At 44.0% G+C, this 22,311-nt stretch overlaps 1 protein-coding gene across 7 annotated transcripts in view; it reads left to right on the plus strand.

Annotated features, from left to right (window-relative positions):
• Cfap61 (cilia and flagella associated protein 61) overlaps window positions 1-22,311 on the plus strand; it is a 294,575-nt gene that overhangs the window by 156,030 nt on the left and 116,234 nt on the right. For 6 of the 7 annotated variants that reach the window (XM_031372122.1, XM_031372125.1, XM_031372126.1 and 3 more), the window contains 2 exons: window positions 905-1,032; window positions 16,316-16,414. In XM_031372122.1, coding sequence (XP_031227982.1) covers window positions 905-1,032; window positions 16,316-16,414 — 227 coding nt within the window. Of the gene's footprint in view, window positions 1-904; window positions 1,033-16,315; window positions 16,415-22,311 lie in introns of those variants that run through there. The other variant, XM_031372128.1, reaches the window with a different exon arrangement.

The raw sequence follows: 22,311 nt of genomic DNA on the forward strand, positions 1-22,311 counted from the left end.
CCAACATCTTCAGGATAAACCAACCAGGCATGTTATCAGGGTGACTTTTGCAAATATGGATTTTAAAGGGACCACAGTTATGGTCTGTGCTTCTTAGAGTGCCCCCTGACACTGGGACTCCTGAAGACTGAACAGCCCTTCGTATTTAACAATTAGTATTTAACATATTTTTGTCATTCAGCAAATGTTTGACATTCAACAAATACTATCAAGGATCTGCTGACTACAGAGTACTGACTCTGTTGAATGACACGCAGGCTACAGAAAGGAACAGTACTTAGCTTCAAGTAATGAAATTCAATTTCACTCAGAATTCTGGACATAAGGAAAGACAGAGGACTACAACTCTTAGAAAATAGCTTGGCCATCTTTTAGGATTATTTACATCACCATCTTGATCACTAAGGACTGTGGGTCTTAATAAACTATCAATAAGACAAAAACATTCAAATCAATTTTTCTTTTTTTTTTTTTTGGTGACAGGGCCTAGGCAAATTACTATGTTGCTACATTTCTTAAATACTTTTTATTTATTTTTAATGTATGTGTGTGCCTGTGTGAGTTTATGTGCACCACATATAAGCAGGTTCCTGTGGAAGCCAGAAGAGGCCTAGATTGCATGGAACTGGAGTTAGAGGAGGCATTGAGCCACCAGATATGGCTGGAAGATGAACGGCAGCCCTCTGGATGAGCAGCAAGTGCTATTTCCCACTGAGCCATTCCTCCAGCACTGCATTCATCTCCAAAACCACTTGAGTCCCCTCTTTCATGGCCATTGCATGGCTGTTATTGGGGCTTGATTTCCTGCAAGGGGCTGGCTTAATGATGTCTTGTAACCGTTCATCTGGGGTGCTGACTCAGCCACGTTTCCCCCAAGTTTTTCTTTCTCTTTGTTTCTGTGCAGGTGAGTTATGCCTTGAACCATACCAACAGAAAACTAACATTAGAACCGAAAGTTACTGTCAATGCCAGAATTGTTGTGGTTGGTGCATCCAGTGTTGGAATTTCATTCCTAGAGACTTTGGTGTTTTGGTGAGTTCTTTCATTCCGTTAAGTCATTTATCTGTTTATTTCTGAGAAATAAAAATTCTTTGCTTGCACATTTTATTTGTTCAACTTTAATTGCACAACCCTTATTTGGTTTGACTACCTGCAAAGGGTTGGTTTAGTAATGCTTTGTAATGGTTTGAACATGGGGGACTCTCTCCACTTAAGAAAACAGGCTTTGAGCTTGTTTGACAACCCGTTGCAGAATTGTGTGGATGGATGTCAGTAGTACTCATTGCATCACTGTCACTTTTTTGAGTCGTTTGTGACTATTGTGTGCCTCAGTTGCACATTTGAGTACCTCAGCAAAGATTGTGTGTCATAAAATGCATAAAATTGGTGCCATCAGACCCCTTCCAGAATGCTTTTGTTCATCCTGTTCTACATGCGTTCACTTTCCTTGGGCAACCATAAGAATACCATTAAGTATTTAATAAGGATTTAGATCCCTAAAACCCACACCAGGCAGACAGAATCAGGACCTCCAAAGTGGGTAGAGGGTGTGAACCTGAGATGCTGCAATGTAGCTGGTCCACCATATACCCATAGTTTATCTAGTCTTGGCTAAGATGATGACCTCAAACTCATATAGATCTGCCTGCCTCTGCCTCCCAAGTGCTAATAATTAAGGGTGTGTGCCACCATGCCTAGCACATTTTTATTACATTTATTTACTGTATGTATATGTTTGAGCTCAAAAGCCAGAGGGAGATGGGAAAATCCAGCTCAAGCAATTCCTCTTGAAGCCAACAGTTGGCAATCCCAGAGGATTAAGTAGGGTTTCTGTGAAGTTAGCTGGGCACCTCCAGCCCCAACAAATCCTTCTGCCCGACTAACAGTGAGATGAGCTAACCCTGCTGGACAAGTTGCTCATCTGAGGGCACATTAACCAGAAAAGGAAAAGATCCGGCTTACAGTTTAGCTGTCTAGCCAACCTGTTCAACTCTGCAGAAGATAACCTAAGTTAATGAGAAAGGCATTGTGTGTTGTCACTGAAGTTCACAGCGGAGTTCACATGTTTCAACCCTGCAGCCACTTAGTGGCATTTCATAGTAAAAATGAGGAACGCTGTGAGCACGCACTTCCCTGTGGGCGCTGCACTGTAGTTGGGTGTTTAACTCTCCTGCCAGGTCCCTGCTCCCAAGACCCTGAACGGCAAGCCTTATGCAGCCCATAACTGAGTGATGAATTAGTGGGGTGAGGTTTTGAAATCGGGGAAGTCAAAAAATGATTATCAACAGGTCTTAAATCTTGATTTGGCTATAATGCTTATGATGTTCTGCTTAAAATGATTGCATTAAGATATATACATGTAATTTTCCTTTTATGGAATTGACTTAGATTCAATAAAAACAAATATAAGTTCCGGTGTAAGTGCTGGGTTGATTAAATTCCCCAATCGGAGAGACCTTTTTAAAGCACTCGAAATTCCCTGTCTTCATTATAGAGATTATGTTCTCGAGAAGGAGACTGGTATCAGCTTACAGATCTCTAATCCTTGAGAGAGGAAATAGTTTCCTCATTATTTTCTCTAATTATTTTAAATTAGCAATCACCATAGTGACTTACTGCATATTTCACTTTACTGGCTTACCTGCCACTTGAACTAAATTTATACACAATTGGGCCTGCAATGAAATTGAAGACATTTTACCAAATGCTACCTACCCATGAGGATTAAACTGGAATTTTTGAAGCAAGATTTAGAGTGGGGAAGTTGTCTTGCCTGGGCCCTTGAGTTGCCTTGTTAGACTTAGCGGGCTTTTCTGGAGAATCAGAAGTACAGGCTTCCCCTTGAGTTCTGTCACCCTGTGACATGACAGACATTCTCTGCTCTTACATCCTTGCCACGTAAGAAACAGCAAAGTACACACCTCCTCCTTCAAAGCGGCTGGTGTACCCTCTCTTCCCCGGCCTTGCCAATGCTTGGGTGCTGTGAGATAAAGTGGTTTGCTCTAGTGTTCTAGGCCATGGGAGAGTGCAGGGGATTAGGAGGCTAGATTTGAAAAAAAAAAAAATTTAATGGGTGTACTATGTGTTTCTCAGCACGCTCTCAAACTTAGATTATGGGCATGTGCTACCACCCCTGTTTAGGGATGATGATGATGATGATGACGACGATGACAATAACTAAGTTCTACCTGAACCTTAGCGTCCATGTATCTGTGGGAACGTATCCTTGTGTCTTTGGTTGTTTGGCCTTGAGACAGCCCTGCATCTTTCCTATGGCATGGCCTCTAGAATCGCCAATACCGGAAGGCATGGCAGGTGCTTCCCTGGATGCACATACCAGCATCCTAGCTCACCGCCTCCCTCCTGGGCCTAGCCTAGTGGCTTCACAAGCATTGGGTGGAGGAGCAGGAAGCCTCTCTCTCAGCTCTTTTCGCAGCTGTATGCAGGAGGGCGCACAAGGTCATGCAGGGTGAAGACCAGCGCGGGCGATTTGTTTCCTCCTGCGGGTCCTCTGCATCAGAGTACCGACTACCTCAGAGCACTGTGGGGAAGCAGCCGGGAAGAAAGCAGAGGGAGGGGCCCGTGGTAGCACCTTCTGCCCAGGTGGTTTAGCCTTCTTTCCTACTACCTGCTCTGTGAGAGTCAGCAGTTGATCTCTGAAAGGAGAGTATAATCCACTTGGAACAGGGAACATAAAGGAAGAAAATGCTGGTCATTGTCATAAAAGACTGATTGTGGTGTAGAGATTGGCTGGAGACAGTCATGAAGGCAGTTCCTGGGAATCGTGGATATATGGGCCTTGAAGTGACAGAGACAACGCACATCAACAGTGCATTTGGGACTGCTAGTGAACAGGCAGTGTGAAGGTTCCAGAAGTGCAGCAGAGAAAGCCGAGGAGCGCAGCGGCCACTGTTGGAAGATGACTTGGGCCAGTTGAGAGCAGTTGTTGAAGTCGACTCTCTTACAGCTACAAAAGCTGCCAAAGAGCTCAGGAGAGGCCACACGATATCTGTCATTTGGTTGGAGCAAAGCGGAAGTTAGATCTCAGGAGCTCATGCTGATTTTTTTTTTCCAAGCTGTCACTTTGAACTGTCATCCTGACTTAATCTATAGAACAACAACAAACCATTTTCCAGTTGGGTTATGACTTGCAACAGGAACTGGATCAAATATGACAAGTGTCTCAAGTTCTCTCCCATGTCCTTCTCGGAAGCCAAATGTGCAGCAGATGATGGTACTGGGCACGATGTGGTGTCTGCTGCCCTTCCTACCCACTGCAGACTTCTGACTCCACTGCGACTCTTCCATTCGAGAAGTATGCCCAGCAGATCAGTGAGATGCACTGAATTCTGTACTGCCTACAGCCCGTGTTGGACAGCAGACTGGACCCAAGTCTTCTCCATAATTACTCAGCCTCATGAGGCACAACCAACACTCCAAACGGTGAATGGATTAGGCTACAAAGTCTACGTTATTCACCTGACCTTCCACCGACCGTCACTTCTTCAAGCATCTTGGCTGCTTTCTGCAGGGAAAATGTTTCCATAGCCAGCGGGATGCATAAAATGCTCGAGGACTTCCTCCAATCCTGAATCAGGGATTTTTATATGACAAGAATTGCAAACAAACAAAAACTAAAAAAAAACAAAAAGCACCTTCTTTCTCATTGGCAAAAATGTATGATTACTATGGTTCCTATTTTAGTTAATGAAGATGTGTTTAAGTCTTGTCATTAGAATTGAATATTCATGGTCTGAAACCAGGGCTCCTTTTTACACAGGGCTATTATTTAGTGGTCCTTGCTACTTCTTCTGAATAACTGTGATTGGAAGTGTATTCTATGAATCATCAGAATGGTCGCATTATGCTGGCTCATTTGTATTTTTTATTTGCTTAATAAATAGACTTTTATTGCTCATCTTATACACCACCGGTAGCCCAGATGCAATACTTTGAATATGATAGGTTTTGCAAAATCATTTCTTACAAAGGAATATGGAAATGCTATGCCAGCAAAGGGTGCGGAGACTGGAGCTGGATCTTTAAACCTGTCTTGTTTTTCTATTCTTAGTCACTGCCCAGTCTGTGGACCAGGGACATGAGTGTCACCTGTCACCTCAGGCTCTAGCCCACAGTATCCCAATTCAGTGTGTTTTCTCCCACAATTATTCACACGAATGGCCTCTTTACTCTCTTTTGGGCATCAGCTCACTGAGTTGGAGGAGTTTCTATTTTACCCTGTTCCACTATGGCTGTCTCAATGCTTCTGCATCTTACAATATTTTCTCATGTTGCACAATTCCTGTTTCTCTATTAATGTCAAAGCCTTCCTAAGTCAATTCCAAGGCAAATAAATCTCCTGAGGAGCCAGAGATGCCACTAGAAAAAAAAATATGTAGAACTGATCCACAGGATAATATTGAATGGAAGCAGCCCTAGGAGGTGTCCCCATGACTCTTTATATGACAAGGCAAATATACACTATAATTCATAAGAGGTGCTGGTAGGCGCACCATTATGCCTGTACTATTGCTCCTTTTACTAATACTGAGAAAAATTTGTTCAAAAATTAAGCAAGTCAAGCATGGTAGTATATACTCAGGAAACAGAAGCAGGCAGATTGCTTGAGTTGCAGGCCAATCGGGATTACAGAATGAGACACTTTCCCAAAACAACCTCAACGACAACAACAAAACCTAAACAGTCCATCAATGGACAGAGCTTCAGGCTCCCTCGCCTAGATGCTGACCCTTCATGTGGTTGAACAAACTGAAGTAAAGAATAGCTCAGAACCAGGAAGATTTTGCATCTCTGACTCTAAGTGACCATAACCCTGTTATGAGGTGACACAGTTCCATTCAGTACCTGGTCCGGTTGTGGGCACTGGCAGTAGCCAGCCTAAGGTCAGCAGCCTAATCGCATCCTTTGTGTTTGTCTGAGGACATCTGAAACCTTCAGTGTGGCCTGTCACTAATTAGGTAACTAATAATAGTGCTTGCTTGCTGATCGCAGAGCCAACCCCCATGAGCAAGTTGATTGTGAGTGTCCTGTCCTGTGGGTCTCTGTCACAGGAACCGAAGGGCGTGTGGCCTCCTGGTTTGCTTTGTTCACACCAGGACGAAAGTAGGATGAAGGCATGCTCATATGAGCTTCCCTAGAGCCCACAGAACAGGCAGACACTTGAAACAGAAACGTAAGGGCAGGTTGCATCTTGCCCTACTGTGGTGTTGGAACTACAGAGAAGTCACCGGGGACCCATACTGAGGTCATTCTGCTAGCTGGGGATGGGAGGAGCTGTGATGTGGAGAGAAAGCTAAGCACAGTGACTCAGCCTCCCATGGCACCCACAGCCCCACAACAAGGGCTAAACACTGAGCTGTCAGAAAAGAATGACCTGGGGCACCTGCAGGGAGCAGATGATAACCAGGCTTCCTAAGCCAATTCCAATATCTAAATGTAATTAGTATTAAATAAAAGTATCTTCATTTGCTAAAGTTCGGGAAAGCTGTTTCCTGTCTCTGAATACCAAGTTACACACACTTAGGATCCCCGCCAAAGTGCAGGACTTTTATAGTCACTAGTGTGCCTTTTGCGAGGCAGGGGTTAGCCTATCACTATTTTCATAAGTTCTTGATGCTTCTTTGTAGTTAAGGGTGCGAGGCATAAGATGATCCCATAAAAGTGCAGACCAGGCACCCAGTCCCTGGGTCCTGGGCTCAGCCCACTTCATCCTCATCTTTTTTATTGGACAATAATTTTAAAATAATAACATCACCTGCTGCTTGGATTGTATTCTTCCAAATGAGCTGAAAGCAAAGGCCTAGGGTGTGGAATGGGAATAGTCTTGGGGACTATCTGGCAACATAGTGCTTAGTTAGATGAGACAGGAAGGAAAGCTTCCCCCGCTAAACATAGCTGTCAGTCAGCTGCCGTGTAGCTGGGTAGCTGAGACCCCCATCCTGCTAGGGCTCTTGGAGAAAGACAGCTGGAAATGGTCCCTCTTTGGGGTGAGGATGCTCTAGCGTTATTCACCCACCCCTGTCCTGGTTGTTAATTGGCACCCTGGCTCCCAGCATCTTCCTTCAGCTCCCACATTTAGAAGATGCCCTTTGGCAGACCTCCGGAGGCAGGGAGTGCTGGTGACTGGAGAACCATTTGTTGGTGACAGGTGGGCTTAGATGATGTGGACAGAGCCCAGGTCATCAACCAGAGCACTTTCCCCCTCCCCATGATCTTTGTTTCTTAGCCAATTACTTATTTCTCACCAATATTCTTATCGTTGCCCTTTCCAAAGCACAGGAGCATAGACAGAGGTGGTGGAAGAGCGAGGGTTTGGCAAGGAGGATTTTTGTGCCACTCTTGTGGTTGTAAAACACTCCTACCTGTCCACCTCTTCAACGTCCTAAGAAACTTTTACTAGGGTTTAAAAAGATGCATTGACAAATACAGTTCATTATTTGTTCTTTGTGTCAGAAGTCAAAGCTGTGATCTCCTGCCCAGCACCTTCAATTTTTCCTGGAGCCTATGTGAGGTGTAGACCTTCGTGTCTGTCATGACCAAGTTAGAAATCTGGGGAGGAGTGTAAAGGTCACTCGGTTCTGAGAAAAGCTGATTTGGAATGTCTGTGAGCGAGCCAGGACTCTCTGGCTGATGCAGCACAGTAGGACTGTCCAGTACCTGCTGAATTCTTTATCCGGATACAACTAGAACTACATGCAGGTGCTCTAGGGGGAACAAGGAAATGGCAGACTGGGCTCCTCATATCACTTGATGTTGGATAGAACTTTGTAGGAGAGGTACAGAAAGATGTGGGTCTGAAAACCCAGGTTTGGGAACCCCTATGTAGAAGTGACTTGTGGAACATTCGCTATAGGCCAGCGCTGTGGCACGATGCTCGAGGAAAATCTCCTGAAAAAGACGAAAGGTTTATTTGGGGTTACAGGTGCAGAGGTTTGAGTGCATGGTCTTCAAGCTTTATCACCCTGAACCGTGGCGAAGGATAACATCACAGCAGGGACCACGTGGTTGGTGGTACAGGTGTCACCTCATGGTGTCCTTGGAGCCAAGAAAAGGAGAAAAGGGCTGTGACCAACCTCCAATCACTCGTTCCTTAGGATCTGACCAGCGTGCCTCCTTCTACATCTTCCTCCCTTTTCTTCTTTCTTCTTCCTTTTTTCCCTTCCCTTTCCTTCCCTTTCTTCTTTCATTTCTTCTTCTCTTCCTCCCCCTCCCTTCCTCTCTTTTTTCTTTCCGTCTTCCCCCTCCCTCCCTTCACCCCTTTCCTTCCCACCTCCTTCATGTTCTTCCTGATAATACCTCAGGTTGGAGAGCAAGCCTTCAGCGTGTGGCCCCTGGGGAAGATTTAAGATGTAAACTGTAGTAGGTAGGCATTTTCTCTGGGTGGTGGGGCTTCTGCGAGCCACTGTGTGAAAGCCGGACCAAACTGTATCATCTACTGAGGAAAATGGCTCTGAAGAGCATGTTCATCTCTAACGATAGTACTTGGGAGATCATTCTTTTCAAGGAAATGATCCAAAATTACCAATATAGTAAGGCATTTGGGCTTAAAAAAAGGGGAAACTTTGAATTTCCTTATTTTATTTTAAGAATGTATGCTGTGAATCACATCTGAGACCTAGGTTAATGTTGAGTGATCTTTCTATAAGCTACTGATGGTAGAAGCTCCAGACTATACTTCTGCATAGGTGAGCCACTGGGGTGAGGGTGAAAGGGCTATAGAAATATAATTTCTGGGCCCCCAGTTCCTGGTGTTACAGTTCAGTGGGGGTGGAGTAGATTCCAGGGATATGTTTGTTTGACAGGCTGCAAATAATTCTGCAGTGCATCTGGGTTTAGGAACCATTTATGTAGACATTTCCTCAAAGTTGACAGACATATCTTGAAAGGGAACAACTTCCCCCCTATAATTGTTCATTGTAGGTAAACTAGTTTATGGGTTTGTTTTCCAAACCACATTTTCTAATTCTCAGGAAATTGTATAACTTCTAACTTACATCATTACTTTAGTGCCTACCAAGCCTAATTATCATGCTATCATTGACATTATGGAGCTGAGGTCATTATTCTGGTCCCAGTATTTACATATAAATTGGACCTAGTAGAAAGAATTTCCACAAAGCCACACACTGAACCTATCACCAGTTAAGAATGGAGCCCAAGAAGTAACTGCCAAGCTTGAGGAAGCCAGCCCATATGGTGTTAATAAAGCCTTGCTAATGGCCACTACTTGCCCAAAATATGAACCCTTCTTCATCATCAGAAGTGATATCACTGGCTCTTCTACTCCTGTCATGGGAACCTGATTGATTTATGCCTTGTGTTTCACATGTCCTGTGTACAGTGCTTGTCTGGTTTGTCTTATGGATGGCCTTTTGATATTTATAGTGGTTTTGCTGGACCCTTAAACTTTATTCTCATCGTTTTCCAAACGTGACCTTTTTTTCCGCAAGGATTCATGAGTTTCTCTTGAGCAGTGGTGCAGAAGCATTTCATCTCTCTTCCTTGATCTCCAGATGTTCCCCACAGACCATGACTGTGGCCATCATGCCTGTCCCCTGCCAAGTTCATGGGGACATCACAGGGCACCCAGGTCACTCCCAGAAGATGGCTGGGTTCAAGGTAGACTTGTGAGGGCTGCTCGCTGTCTCCTTTCTCCAGATTCCACCCCACTTGCTCCAGGGACTAATGAGAGCAGGAGAATTCTGGCGCACTACCCAAGGTGGACTCAGGCAAGGTTGTCCTCAAACGAGAGAGTAGGGTCAGGGGAAAGCTTTAGCGTCTGCCTTCCTCCACAAGTCTTCACACCCTCTCCTACATGTGCTCAGAATCCTCCCCTCAGTCCTCCTGTTTGGCTCTTTCTCTCTCTTTGATCTCCCTGACAGCCAGAATTTGCTATTACTGACAACTCTGTGGCCATGGATGCAGCCACTGGTATTTTTACTAGTTGAACAAAAATGAAACAAATAACTTAAGATGTACCAAAAAGTCCCTCATGTTTTGAACATACAACACACACACACACACACACACACACACACACACACACACACGAACATACATACCTGCATGCATATGCTCACATCATGCATAGGCACACACCATTAAAGAAAGTTAATTGCTTTCCAGAGAAAAACAGGTAGGCTCTCTTACTGTCTCCTGTGCTTATAATAAATCTTTGTTCTGACTTGGTTTTCAATACTTTTGTCTTCCAGTTGTGGAAATTTACAACAACCCCCAACCTTTACCTCCCATGGATAGCATTTTATCATTAATTGTATCTTTAAGACTGAGCTAAATCTGAGCTGTCCTTTGACTTGTAAAATAGCCAGTCTTGTCACATATCTATCTTGAGATAGGATTTATTATCATCTGGTAAATATTTTTTTTCTACTGTCTTGAACAATTCTGAAAGCAGAGGTTTTAGTAAATTAAATTGAAACATTTAGATGGATGTGAGGTAATTATTTTTTTCCTCTACATTATCTATTTGTTCAAAGAGAAGCATTAATAAAGCCAGTTAATTAAATCACTCACTTTGGCCGGCTGCCTTCATCATGCCTCACACACACACACACACACACACACACACACACACACACACACATACACACACACACAAAAGCAAAAAAATATAAAAATTATTGAGTGAGTGCCTAGCAGATTGACAAGCCATGTGAAAAGTTTTGAGTCCCTTTCTTGCTCACAATAAATTGGCAGTGTTCTCTTTATTTGAAGGATAAGGATGTTTAGACCTCATTTTGTAGCTGTCCTCCTGAAACTCGGAATGAAACACAAAACCTTTTACTTATTTCCCTGGATACTCTAATCCCTCCCTGCTTTACAAGTATTTTTGAGCTGTTGTCTCCCTTTGTATCCACAGCAACGTGAAATCCCCACTGGAATTATTTGCTGCGAAAATGCAGGTGCACTTGTTTAATGTTTCATTGGCCTGAGCCCTTAACTTGAACCCCCCTCCCACCTCCACCCACTGTGGTGACCTTTGATTTTGGAGCAGAGGCCTCACAATGCTGCTAGATATTGTTGATATACATTAAGCCTACGCCATTAAATCTGAGACCCGAGGTTTTCTCTGGGCCTCTACTGTTTGTTGCCTTTTCCTGTGGTGCATGCTCAAAGCCAACCTGCACCCTGTGACCTGCCGTTCTGACTGCAGGAACTTTCTGAATATTCATACGTAAGCAAATGTGCGCCCTGAAACATTTCATCTCCGTATTCCATCCCCAGCGCTCTCAGCTTTACAACTGAGCTAAATCAAATCGAGTATTCAGATGTGGCTTCATCAGATTGCACAGAAAAACCACCCTAACAAAGATATGAAGTTGGAGGAAAAAAATGAAAATGGTGGTGTGTTTCGATCTGGAGGCATGGGAGGTGGGGAACCTTCAGTGAGCGGTGAGAAGGCTGATACTACAGACAATGGGAGAGTTCGATTAGCCTGTGACCATGAAGACTTAGATAGTAAGCTAGTGAATCTGGACTAATATCTTGGCAATGAAGTGGCTAATATTCACTGAAACTGTTCTGCGCAGCAGACAGATTCTGAACATTGTTAGATACCATTTTCTTTTGTCTATACAGCTCCCCTAAGACCTGTTAGTGTTCTATCCCTCCAGTTCTACAAGGTGAAAAGGTTAAATAACTTCCCTGTGGTCAAGAAGACAGCACTATGGGTCCAGCTAAGACAGCCCGACTCTCAAGGCCATGGGTGCTCTTACTTTTCAATTCTGTTGCTACCAAGGTACCATGCAAAGGTTGGACTTAACCAGAAAGCACTGACAGGTGATTTAATATAAAAAGACATCTCAGGTGGCTGTGTGGAGGAGGGGCAGGAGCGAGATGTCTACTAAGGACACAACCTTGAGCCCGTTGCTTCTGGTAAGATGATGGTCAGCTACCATAGTGTGCTGAGGGACTGGCAGATGAAGCCTTCAAGAATACAGATCAGGTGAAAATGACTAGACCCAGTGACTGGCACGGGAAGCAGACAAGAGGACAGGAATCTAAGGTGAACTTCCAGATTCTTAGCTCAAGAGATGATGGGGTTTTGGCCATGACTTTGACAGAGAATGGAGTGGGGTGGAGACAGCCAAGAGCTCTGTTTGGCTGTATATGTGACCTGGAGCGCCCTAGCCTAGACACACTGAATTTGGGAGGACTCTGGAGCATTTAGAAATGAGAGCTCGGAGGAAACATCAAAGCATGATCAAGTGCATTATAGGAGATAGGTAAGATAGTGATGGGTTAAATCACCCTGGGAGGTGGGCAGGAAGCCTGGGAAGCTTGGTGAGAAATAAATGCACAAGTGAGGGAGAGCTGGCTAATTAAAAAGTCATTAAAAACAACCTTACGACAGCAGAGCGTGTGACCACAGCTCCTAAGTAACCATCCCCTATTTGTCCCACCTTTCCCATGTGCCCTCTCCCTAGACCCTTTGGCACCCTACCTTGCTAGTCCCTGGATAACACACTATTCTTTTTCGTTCGCATCATACTGTGTAAGCATCCCCCTTTTGTAGACTTTGTAGAGTATGTCATGTATTTTTTTCCCCAAATCCTGAATTGCTAAGTCTTTTCTTTCATCCTCACCCCCTAATTCCTTCATGAGCCGATGTGCTAGTTGTCTCCTAAGTGCAACTAGATTCATTTGTACTTTGTATTTAGTGAGAGAACTCAGGACCATGTGATTCTTAGGGGGAAAAAAAATCACACCATGTTTCATAAAAATCAGTGTTTTCCGACTTCCTTTGTAAAGACATATGGCAGTGGCATGAGTTCTGCTAACATAAGCAGAAATGTCACACAGGGCTGCTCTGTTTGGCTGTATATATGACCTGGAGCACCCTAGCTTGGACACATTGAATTTGGGATGACTCTGAAGCATTTAGAAATTAGAGCTCAGAGGAAACATCAAAGCATGATCAAGTGCATTTAGTACATGGTCAGATCTTTAGTACATTGTCCTTCCTGCTGTAAGATGACGTTGGTAGGAAGCCATTGATTTGGAACAGGCTCCTGCAGTGGGCCAACCTAAACCAACGTGAATTCAGTCATAGTAAAGGTTGGGTTCAGGAGGCTCTCAAGCCAACTGACAAGGCCCTTGACTAAGCTGCATTTGACTAAATTGTTTTCTGTATGTCTCTTCTGCGTTTTCTTCAAATGCTATCTGTTACTATTGTTCTCAGGAACTGTTCTAGTTCCTGGGTGCTGCCCAGTTGGCACATCATTTTTTTTTCTTGGCTTATATGAACTCTACTTGAAATAATTGGCTTGAGGAATTCTGCCTTGTACCATTACATTTCCTTCCTTCTGCCCATAATATTAACATGGCAGGTGGAGGGAGCCCCAAGAGCTACCATGGACCTAGTCTGACTTTGAGAATAGATGCTACACACGAAGAAGCAGAGAAATGGGGCCATGGTCCCATTGATTCCAGGGAGCCATCTTAATTGGCACTGGATTGGCATACTGAGTTGTTGTAGGAGAAATAAGCTGGCATGGGCATTTGATAAGGAGACCAAGCTCATTGGCAAGCACCTGTCCTCAGAGTGGAAGATGTTCTTGTAGATGCAAGAAGGGAAAAGTTGGAAGCCAAGGCATTCTGTGTGCTTTCTGTATGATTCGGAAGACGTGATAAATGGGGAACAAGGACAGAATGAGCGAGGGAGGACATAGCAGGACTTGAAGATTATAAAGGGCCAGGACAGCCATGGAGAAGAATGCAAGAGGGATTTCACTATGGCTGCAGAAAAGAAAGAAAAGATGTTTCTTTTAGACAAACACAATTCAAGAAATCTCACCCCCCCCAAAATTGTACTATGTCATTATAGATAATGTTAAGAAAAGAAAGAAAGGAAGAAAGAAAGAAAGAGAAGAAAGAAAAAAGGAAAGAAAGAAAAAGGAGGAAAGAACATAAAGGGAAAGAACAGAAAAGGAAAAAAGAAAACAACAGAATCATCCTCTACCTTGTGGGGACATTCTTTAATCTTTTGGGAAAAAATTTAATTGTAGGCATAATTCAGGATAACATAATGTGGTAATTTGGCAATTTAAAAGTCATTTGATTCGTGCTGTTAGATAATTCAAATTATTCATACCAAAGGGTTGGGTTGTGTAGTAAAAGAAAAAGCCACATGCATAATCATTAAGCCTTCTGTCTGCATGGAGATGTAAAAGACACCTTTTTGTAGCTCTCACTAGTACAATCTAAAGTACATTTTGATCCAGAATCAGAGTAAACGCACTCTTTATCATTTGTGGTTTCCAAGGGACAGTTATAAATCAAGAGCAGTCATTGGTGTGTGCTTGCAGACTGACAGCCTGAGTAGGTGGGATTAATGGTGGCCTTTATGCTATTTGAAGAGAGTCAGGATTTTTATTCTTATTGTTAGAGGATAAGACAAGCTTGGTTTTCTCCATATGGAATGGAAATATTCATTCCTAAATGATAGCCATCCTCAGAGACTCCAGACATTTCCTAGCATTCAGCTGCTTTCACATATCAGGTTCAGCTGAGTGTATTGCCTGCCACCCATGCCATCACTAAAGTCCTGTCATTGGTGCTACCTAACAGGATGCCAATAAATTGGTAGCATTTCCAGTTGGAAAATCTCCAGCCTCCTCTTGAGAAAGAAAGGCATGTGTTCTCCTCTGTCCCAGTGAAGGCCTCCTTTTTGCCATGTGATTGGTTGAAAGGGCCCACGTAAACCAAGAAGAGATTTTTATGAAACAAATGCCTTTCATATTAGAGAGCATCCTGGGCAAAGATCTCACCCATAACATCTCTGATGACTTTAAGCTAAATTTCAACAGGAGTATCTGAAATACTGAAAGGCCACTAGAGAAGAGTGAGACCTAAGCAAGTGAGTTCCTTGAACCTTTTATAGGAGCTTGGCAGTCTCCCGAAGCCTGCCCACAGGGCTCCTTAAGAGTGCAGCTGAGTAAAGGGAGTGCCACGCCCATGCCATCTCGGGTTAGAGAGCAGAAGTCACTTCACGGTCTCCTGCTGCTTTGGAGACCTTAAGCAAAACACTTACCTTTGCCAGCCTTCATTTTCCTTACATGAAATACACATAACCTGCAATTATCCCAAAGCTGCAGTGGAGATTGTTTTGAAGATTAATCTCTGTAACAATGCCTGTGAGTGTCTCAGGCTCTGGACAGCGTGGTACAAATACAAAACACTTTGTCTCTTTGGTTTGGTTTGGTTTGGTTTATTAAGAAAGAGTCTCAACTGCGTAGCTAAAACTAGCCTGGAATTGATGATCCTTGTGTCTCAGCCTCCCAAGGAAGGTCTGGACTTGTGGTTGTATGCTGTCATGTCAAGTGACAGCCTTGCACTCAAAAAGGATCCTGGAGAATATCTGCTAGGTGAGGCTCTTGGTACCCTGACATGGGTAACTGAGCATGTCTGAAAGTGGGAAGGCTGGTGTTGAACTGTAGGAATTAGGTGTTCAGATGTAAAAGCATCTGAACGACTGGGCTAAAGCGCAGTGCAATTCCGCATCTCTTTCCTTTGGGGTTTTCATCCATATATGCAACCAGAATCAGCAGAAAATCCTTGGGAGAAAAATCTGGCTGCACTGAGCACATGCAAGCATTATTCCAAGACAACACAGTAGACCAGCTACTTACTTTTTATTCTCTGTAAGTTGTTATAAGTAATTCTGAGATGATAGTAAGTATTCCAGTGGTGGTGTATACCTTATGTGCGCATGCCATGGCATCTTGAATCAGGGACTTGGGCACCTTCAGATTTTGTGGTTCAGTTGGGGAGTTCCCCCCCCTAATTCCAGGGCACCACTCTACAGGCAGAGGTTAGGTAAGGTGACACTTACTATGGATGGCCTCTGAAAACCATTGTGCCTCAGTTTTACCTGAGAAAAATAAAGCTAATAATATTACTGCCATCATCGTGTTGCCGTGAGCACTCCAGGGGAAATACATTCGAAGTGTGTGCTACACTGTGGGGCTTAGGGTTCCAGTTTCTTGGAAGTGGGCTGACACTCAAACATGGCACTGGTTTACACAAAATTATCTGCCACCCCCCAATGCAGTGTACTTGCCATCTGCTGTGCATAGCCTCTAGAATTCTCAGCAATCCGCCACTTCCACACTGCTGTCTTTGCTGCTGTGAAGGCTCCATTTGAAGATCTGAGTGAAAAGAGGTCCTATTGCCAAAGAAAAAGCCAAGAGTCAGACAACAGATGAATTAAATTGCAGTAAACTTCTGTTCAGTCATCGTTTAACTTTTTTTTTTTCTTTTTATTTCTCTTCAGCTCTCACCTGAAATTTAATAATCTCACCCTGATTTCAACTCATGGACTCCCAGGAAAAAAACTTTTGGGCAACGAACAGAGGAAGTTTCTAGCAAGCGAGTATGATTCAGTTTCCTTCCTAATTGACTTCCTAAAAGTGTGGGGGGGGGGTACGGGGGGCGGGCTTTCCCCTAGAGGCCAGGTATTGCCCGGGAAATACAAGTTCAAACCCATCAGTGAACATCTTAGCGTTTCTATTGCTGTGATGAAATATTCTGGCAAAGGTTCACACTTCCCCACCACTGTTCATCACTGAAGGAAGTCAGGACAGGAACTCACAGGGCAGAAAATCTGCAGGAGCTGATGCAGGAGTGCTGCTGACTGGCTTGCTCAGCCTGCTTTGTTATAGAAGCCAAGACCACCATTCCAGGGACAGCACCGCCCATCAGGGGCTAGACTCTTCTCTATCAATCACTAGTATAAAAAAGGCCTTACAGCTAGATCTTATGGAGGAGAGGCATTTTCTCACCTGAGGTTCTCTCCTTTCAGATGACTCCAGCTTGTGTCACATTGACATAAGACTAGCTATGACAATGGGTGAATGGCCCAGTATGGCAGGATGGGGCTGGCATATTGTATCCATAGGGATACAGCTCCCCTGTTCCTACAGTTAAATGGTGCTCACAGGCCCAGCTCCATTTGGGGTGTGAGAAACATGACAGAAATCATGGCCATGAGTGTACCCCACAAGCATCACCTTAGCATGTGAGTCTCTTTCCCCCCTCCCTCACCATAGGCACCTGAAGCTAGTCCTCTTAAACCTGTGCTAACTTGGGAGGAGAGCTCTTTCTTACCCAGTAGAAGCACTGTTGACCACACCTGTTGTTCTTAGAAGTGTTTCCGGGCGAAGGTGGTGCACGCCTTTAATCCCAGCACTTGGGAGGCAGAGGCAGGCAGATTTCTGAGTTCGAGGCCAGCCTGGTCTACAGAGTGAGTTCCAGGACAGCCAGGGCGAGACAGAGAAATCCTGTCTCAGAAAAACCAAAAAAAAAAAAACCCAAAAAAACAAACAAACAAACAAAAAACAAAAAAACAAGTATTTTGGGCTGGAGAGATGGCTCAGTGGTTAAGAGCACTGACTGCTCTTCCGAAGGTCCTGAGTTCAAATCCCAGCAACCACATGGTGGCTCACAACCATCCGTAATGAGATCTGATGCCCTCTTCTGGTGTGTCTGAAGACAGCTACAGTGTACTTAACCTATAATAAATAAACCTTTAAAAAATAAATAAATAAAAACATCAGGCGGTGGTGGCGCACACCTTTAAAAAAAAAAAAAAAGAAAGAAATGTTTCCTTATCATATACTTCCACCAATTTCAGTTTCTGGAAGCAAAACACACCCCTTCTTTGCCAACAGAATGAGGCCTGTTTTTAACTAACACTTTTATCGGAATGGGAAATTCTGTTGCTGTTGTTTGGAGTGGGAGTGTTAGAACCTGGGGACTTGAGTCCAATAGGCAAGGCTTCACAATAAGCTATCAATCCCATCTTTATTAGTGTGCATGCCTGCATGCCTGCATGCCTGTGTGCGTGACTCTGCGCACGTGTGTGTGTGTGTGTGTGTGTGTGTGTGTGCTGATCTAGAACCACTCCTACCACTATAGTCTAGACAAAGGATTATATTTACCTTGGATTTGGATTTTCTTGATTGTGAAAAGGGTACGCTTAGTAAAGTATGCTGAATTTTTGGTTAAAATAAGCATATGACCACGTCCTGGCTAGGAAGGGAGGATAGACCCGTGGACATCCCCGTGGACATCCCCGTGGACATCCCTTTCTCTTGCTTGTTCATTTGCTTTTTAAATCTTTTTTAAGATTTGTCTTATTTCATGTGGCTGGATTTTTTTTTTTTTTTTTTTACCTGTATGTATGTCTGTGTGCCATGTGTGTGTGCCCGGTGCCTGCTGAGGTCAAAAGAGGGCACCAGGTCCCCTGGACCCGGTATTTCCAGTAGTTGTGAGCCACCATATGAGTACTGGGAACTAAACCTGGATTCTCTGCAAGAGCAACAGTGTCCTTGGCTGCTGAGCCAACTCTCCAGCCCCGTTCTCATCTTCTAAATTACATTATCGTAAAGAAATGTGAATTCTTTACAATTCCCAGGTCAGTCGGCTTGGTGGAAGTTTCTGCCCGTTCCAAGGTTGGGCATAGTGAGGATGATGTGTTTGAATTTTTGCATGGAGTAATCTGGAATCCTTACCTCTACCCTGTCTCTCAGCCTCTCAGCCCAGTCCCCTGAATACCACACACACACACACACACACACACACACACACACACACACACACACACACACACGAAACTCAGGTGCTATCAGCTCCATGCCTCCCAGAACTCTGCTGTCCAGAACAGTTGCTACAAGCCACAAGGGGCTGTTTCCGTTTAAATTAATTAAAATTAAATGAGTTGGAAATTTCAGCTCCCCACTCTCATTTGCTTCCCCGGCTCAAACAGCTAGCATGCTACCATAATACCATAGCGACCTTCAGAATGCCGTCATCATCACAGAATGTTCTAGAATACATGAACTTCATAAAAATCTACCCGTTTTCACAGACAATTTCATTTATTATCTCTGCTCAATTCTCTCCATTCTCTCCAGACCAGCAATCTTAAGATGTGCCCTAAACGTAGCAGGCAAATCCTTGCTTTTCTTTTTCTTGAATGTCCTTTCCCACAATCTAAACTGACTATCCCATTCATTTGCAACAACCAACACACTCAACTAAATCTTACTCTGCTCTATTTTTTTTTATGAAATTCTCCTAAATATTACATCATCGACTTTTTAAGACAGCATCTGTTATCTCCATCTCAAATCCTAAGGGGACAATATGCACTCCACTACAGCAGGGATTTTACAACATGACATAGATGAAGATCACCTCAGAAGAACCAAATGTCCTCTTCATGAAGGACAAGACCCAACAGCCAGATCCGCTTGGGTGGGAAACTTCACAGACTCAGGATGGTCAGGGACCAGAGGTTGACCCCAGTACAGGGTACTGCCTTTCAATGGACCCCAGAAAGAATCATGGTGTTCAATAATAATAATGTGCATAAATCTGATAATCCAAAACTCCTGCATCTCAACCACGGACGGTGAACTTGTCCTTAGTTCTTACTTCATTACTGTTGTTGATTTTTTTTTTTAAATGAATAGCCACTTTCGTCTTCTCACCCCGCACGCTCCCCCCTCCCTTGTCTAGCCTCGGGTTGAGGTGCTAACGATGTACCTAGGAGGCAGCTGGAAGAAGGTGTAGGAGGGAAGAGAAACAGGAAGCAGGAGAAAGCCACTAATTGGGCAATCAACCCTGAATAATTGAAAGTTAATTACAGCAGTCCTTCCCTGCGTGTCACAGCTAATCCCCTACAAGCCTCAAAGTTTCTTTCTACTTCTGAAGAATCCTGGTCCTTTGAGGTGTGAGTCTGCTCAGCCCTTTGTTTCTATGTTTCTAGCTTCAGATTATGCACCTGAGGGCTTGGGCTGGTTCTCACTATCAGGTTTTGGGCATGTATGACATTGACAAGGAAGCCATACCTCCTTCGCGCCTTTGCCTTATTTACACCATCTTCCAGAGATTTCCCCCCCCGACTTGTTTTTGTTTGTTTGTTGAGACAGGGCCTGGCTCTGGATCCCAGGCTTGCCTGCTGGGATAGAGGTCTCTGCCACTGCTCCCAGCTGTTTCTCTCTCTCTCTCTCCTCTCTCTCTCCTCTCTCTCTCTCTCTCTCTCTCTCTCTCTCTCTCTCTCTCTCTCTCTCTCTCTCTCTCTCTCTCTCTCCTCTCTCTCTCTCTGTATATGCCTGGCAATCAACCACTGTAGCACCAAGCTACATCCCCAGTCCCCTCTCCCATGACTATTTGAGTCAGTGTCAAGCTTGCTTGTAGAAGACGAACCCCCATCGTTATAAGTTGTGTTGCCTCCTTGGCTCTTTCTCCAAAGGACCCGGGGTGAGGGTGTGAAGCTGGAAAGGAGTCTCCGTGTTGTTAAAGTCTTTAGGCTTCTAATGCTTCTTAGCAAAAAAAAAAAAAAAAAAAAAAAAAAAAAAAAAAAAAAAATGTGGAGAATTTCACAGTAGATAGTTTGACTCATTTGGTGGAGGCACAGCAGACAGTCCAGAGAGATAGTAATATCCCAAATGAGGAGATGAGCTTACACAATGGTGTTTGAAATGAGGAAGCTAAGAAAATGTGCGGCCATCAGCCATGGTCTTCGGAGCTTCTTTTTGTGTCTCAGCAAAGCTTCTTTAAAACACAGTGTCCCTAAGCATCAGTTCTCACTGGACAGAGTTTCAGACCCCAACTCTGACATATGCATTCTGACGTTAGCCAACCCCACTGACCCACTGCCGTTAGGGACAACATTGTCTTAGCTGCCCACAGGTTTCCCCCGAGAGCTTTTATCTTTGGGCAAATCCTCCCAAGACTAATCCCTGGGTGCTAACTATATTTAATTTATTTTTTCATCTTGGATGGCTTATGGTAGAGACCGCATACCAAATACGAACAATCCTTTGTGTGTCTCCCACACTGTGTGGAAAAAGCGAAGTTTCATATGTTCCTGTAAAGCTATCAATTTTTTTTTAAAAGAGAATTTCATCTCACTACCCATTATTTTCTTGTGACAGGCCAGCCCCTTATTTTCCTTTTTATTAAGAAGAAATTTTCTTGTTTTTAAGTGTTGTTTCATGGAGAAGCACAAAGCCCAGTGCTCCCGTCTCTTTTCACAGGCCCTGTAACGGGGTCTAATGTGCATCCATTACGAGAATGCTCTTTGTGTCGTAAGACCAGACTCATGCGTGGATCAAAAAGAAAAAATGTCCTCCCATTACCACTTCAGAATCCTGTTTGCCTCCAAAGAGAGTAAACAGGATTATGTGTCATTAATAGTATTTAGAGTAAGAGCCTCCACATATGCATCATGCTCGACAAAACAGCATCTCCTACATTCTCACAGAGCACATGGGATGGGCTCATTATCCTACACTGGGAGGTGAGGGAATAGGGATAAAGGGTCCCTGGGGTCCTGGCTTATTGGCAAAAGAAGAAAGATGCAGACCTTGGCACAGTTCTTAACAGAAAAGATGACACAGCCCACATGTAAATGTATTACCTGTTGTCCTGTCAATGCAGATTCTCAACCCTCAAGCCAGGATTATGAAAGTGTCACTTATAGAAGGTGAAACCTTTGAGAAAATTTTCTAGAACCCCTACAAAAAAAACCCCATCTCTTTAAATAAACTCAAATCACAAGGATCCTGTCATTACAACAGAATCGGGAAACAATCGAAACAGAACAGGAAAAGAAGAAGAAAGCCCATTGGGCTGCCAGCATTCCATAACCCCTGAGCTCTCACCCACCCCAGGCTGATGGGGAAGTACTGGCTCCTCTGCCCTACATATTGGGCTCCCAAATCCCCAGGCATTGCACATGCTGTGAACTAAACTCCCTAAGTGACATTTTCTGAAAATGGGTTTTGTTACTTGGGCACAAGGAATGAGTCCTTTATGTAAAGTTAGAAGCAAGTGGAAGGGACCCCCCACATTTTAGGACTCAGACACTTGTCTTTGCCGGCTTCCCATGGTGTTATATTCCTTCTTATACATTCCTTTGGAGTTTGTGGGTGCTGGCAGTCGAACCTGGATCCTCTGGAAGATCAACCAGTGCTCTCAACTACTGAGCCATCTGTGGCCAGTAGGACAATTTAGCAGTTCAAGTAGATTTCGATCATCATGAACTAGGGACAGAAGGAAATGTAAGTGATCCCTCACACACAGTCACACACCCTCTCCTTGTGGACCAGCCAGCCTAAGCCAGGTGGAACAATTTAGCTTTAATAGGAGGATATCAATTTGTGACTAAGTGTTTCATAAGGGGGAAAAAAAAATCTCTTAGTCTTGGTCCTGGTAAACTCACAGCAAGAGCACAGACCCAGCTCACTAGGGGACTTGAAC

The sequence above is a fragment of the Mastomys coucha genome, unplaced genomic scaffold, assembly GCF_008632895.1.
Source record: "Mastomys coucha isolate ucsf_1 unplaced genomic scaffold, UCSF_Mcou_1 pScaffold15, whole genome shotgun sequence".
Lineage (NCBI taxonomy): Eukaryota > Metazoa > Chordata > Mammalia > Rodentia > Muridae > Mastomys > Mastomys coucha.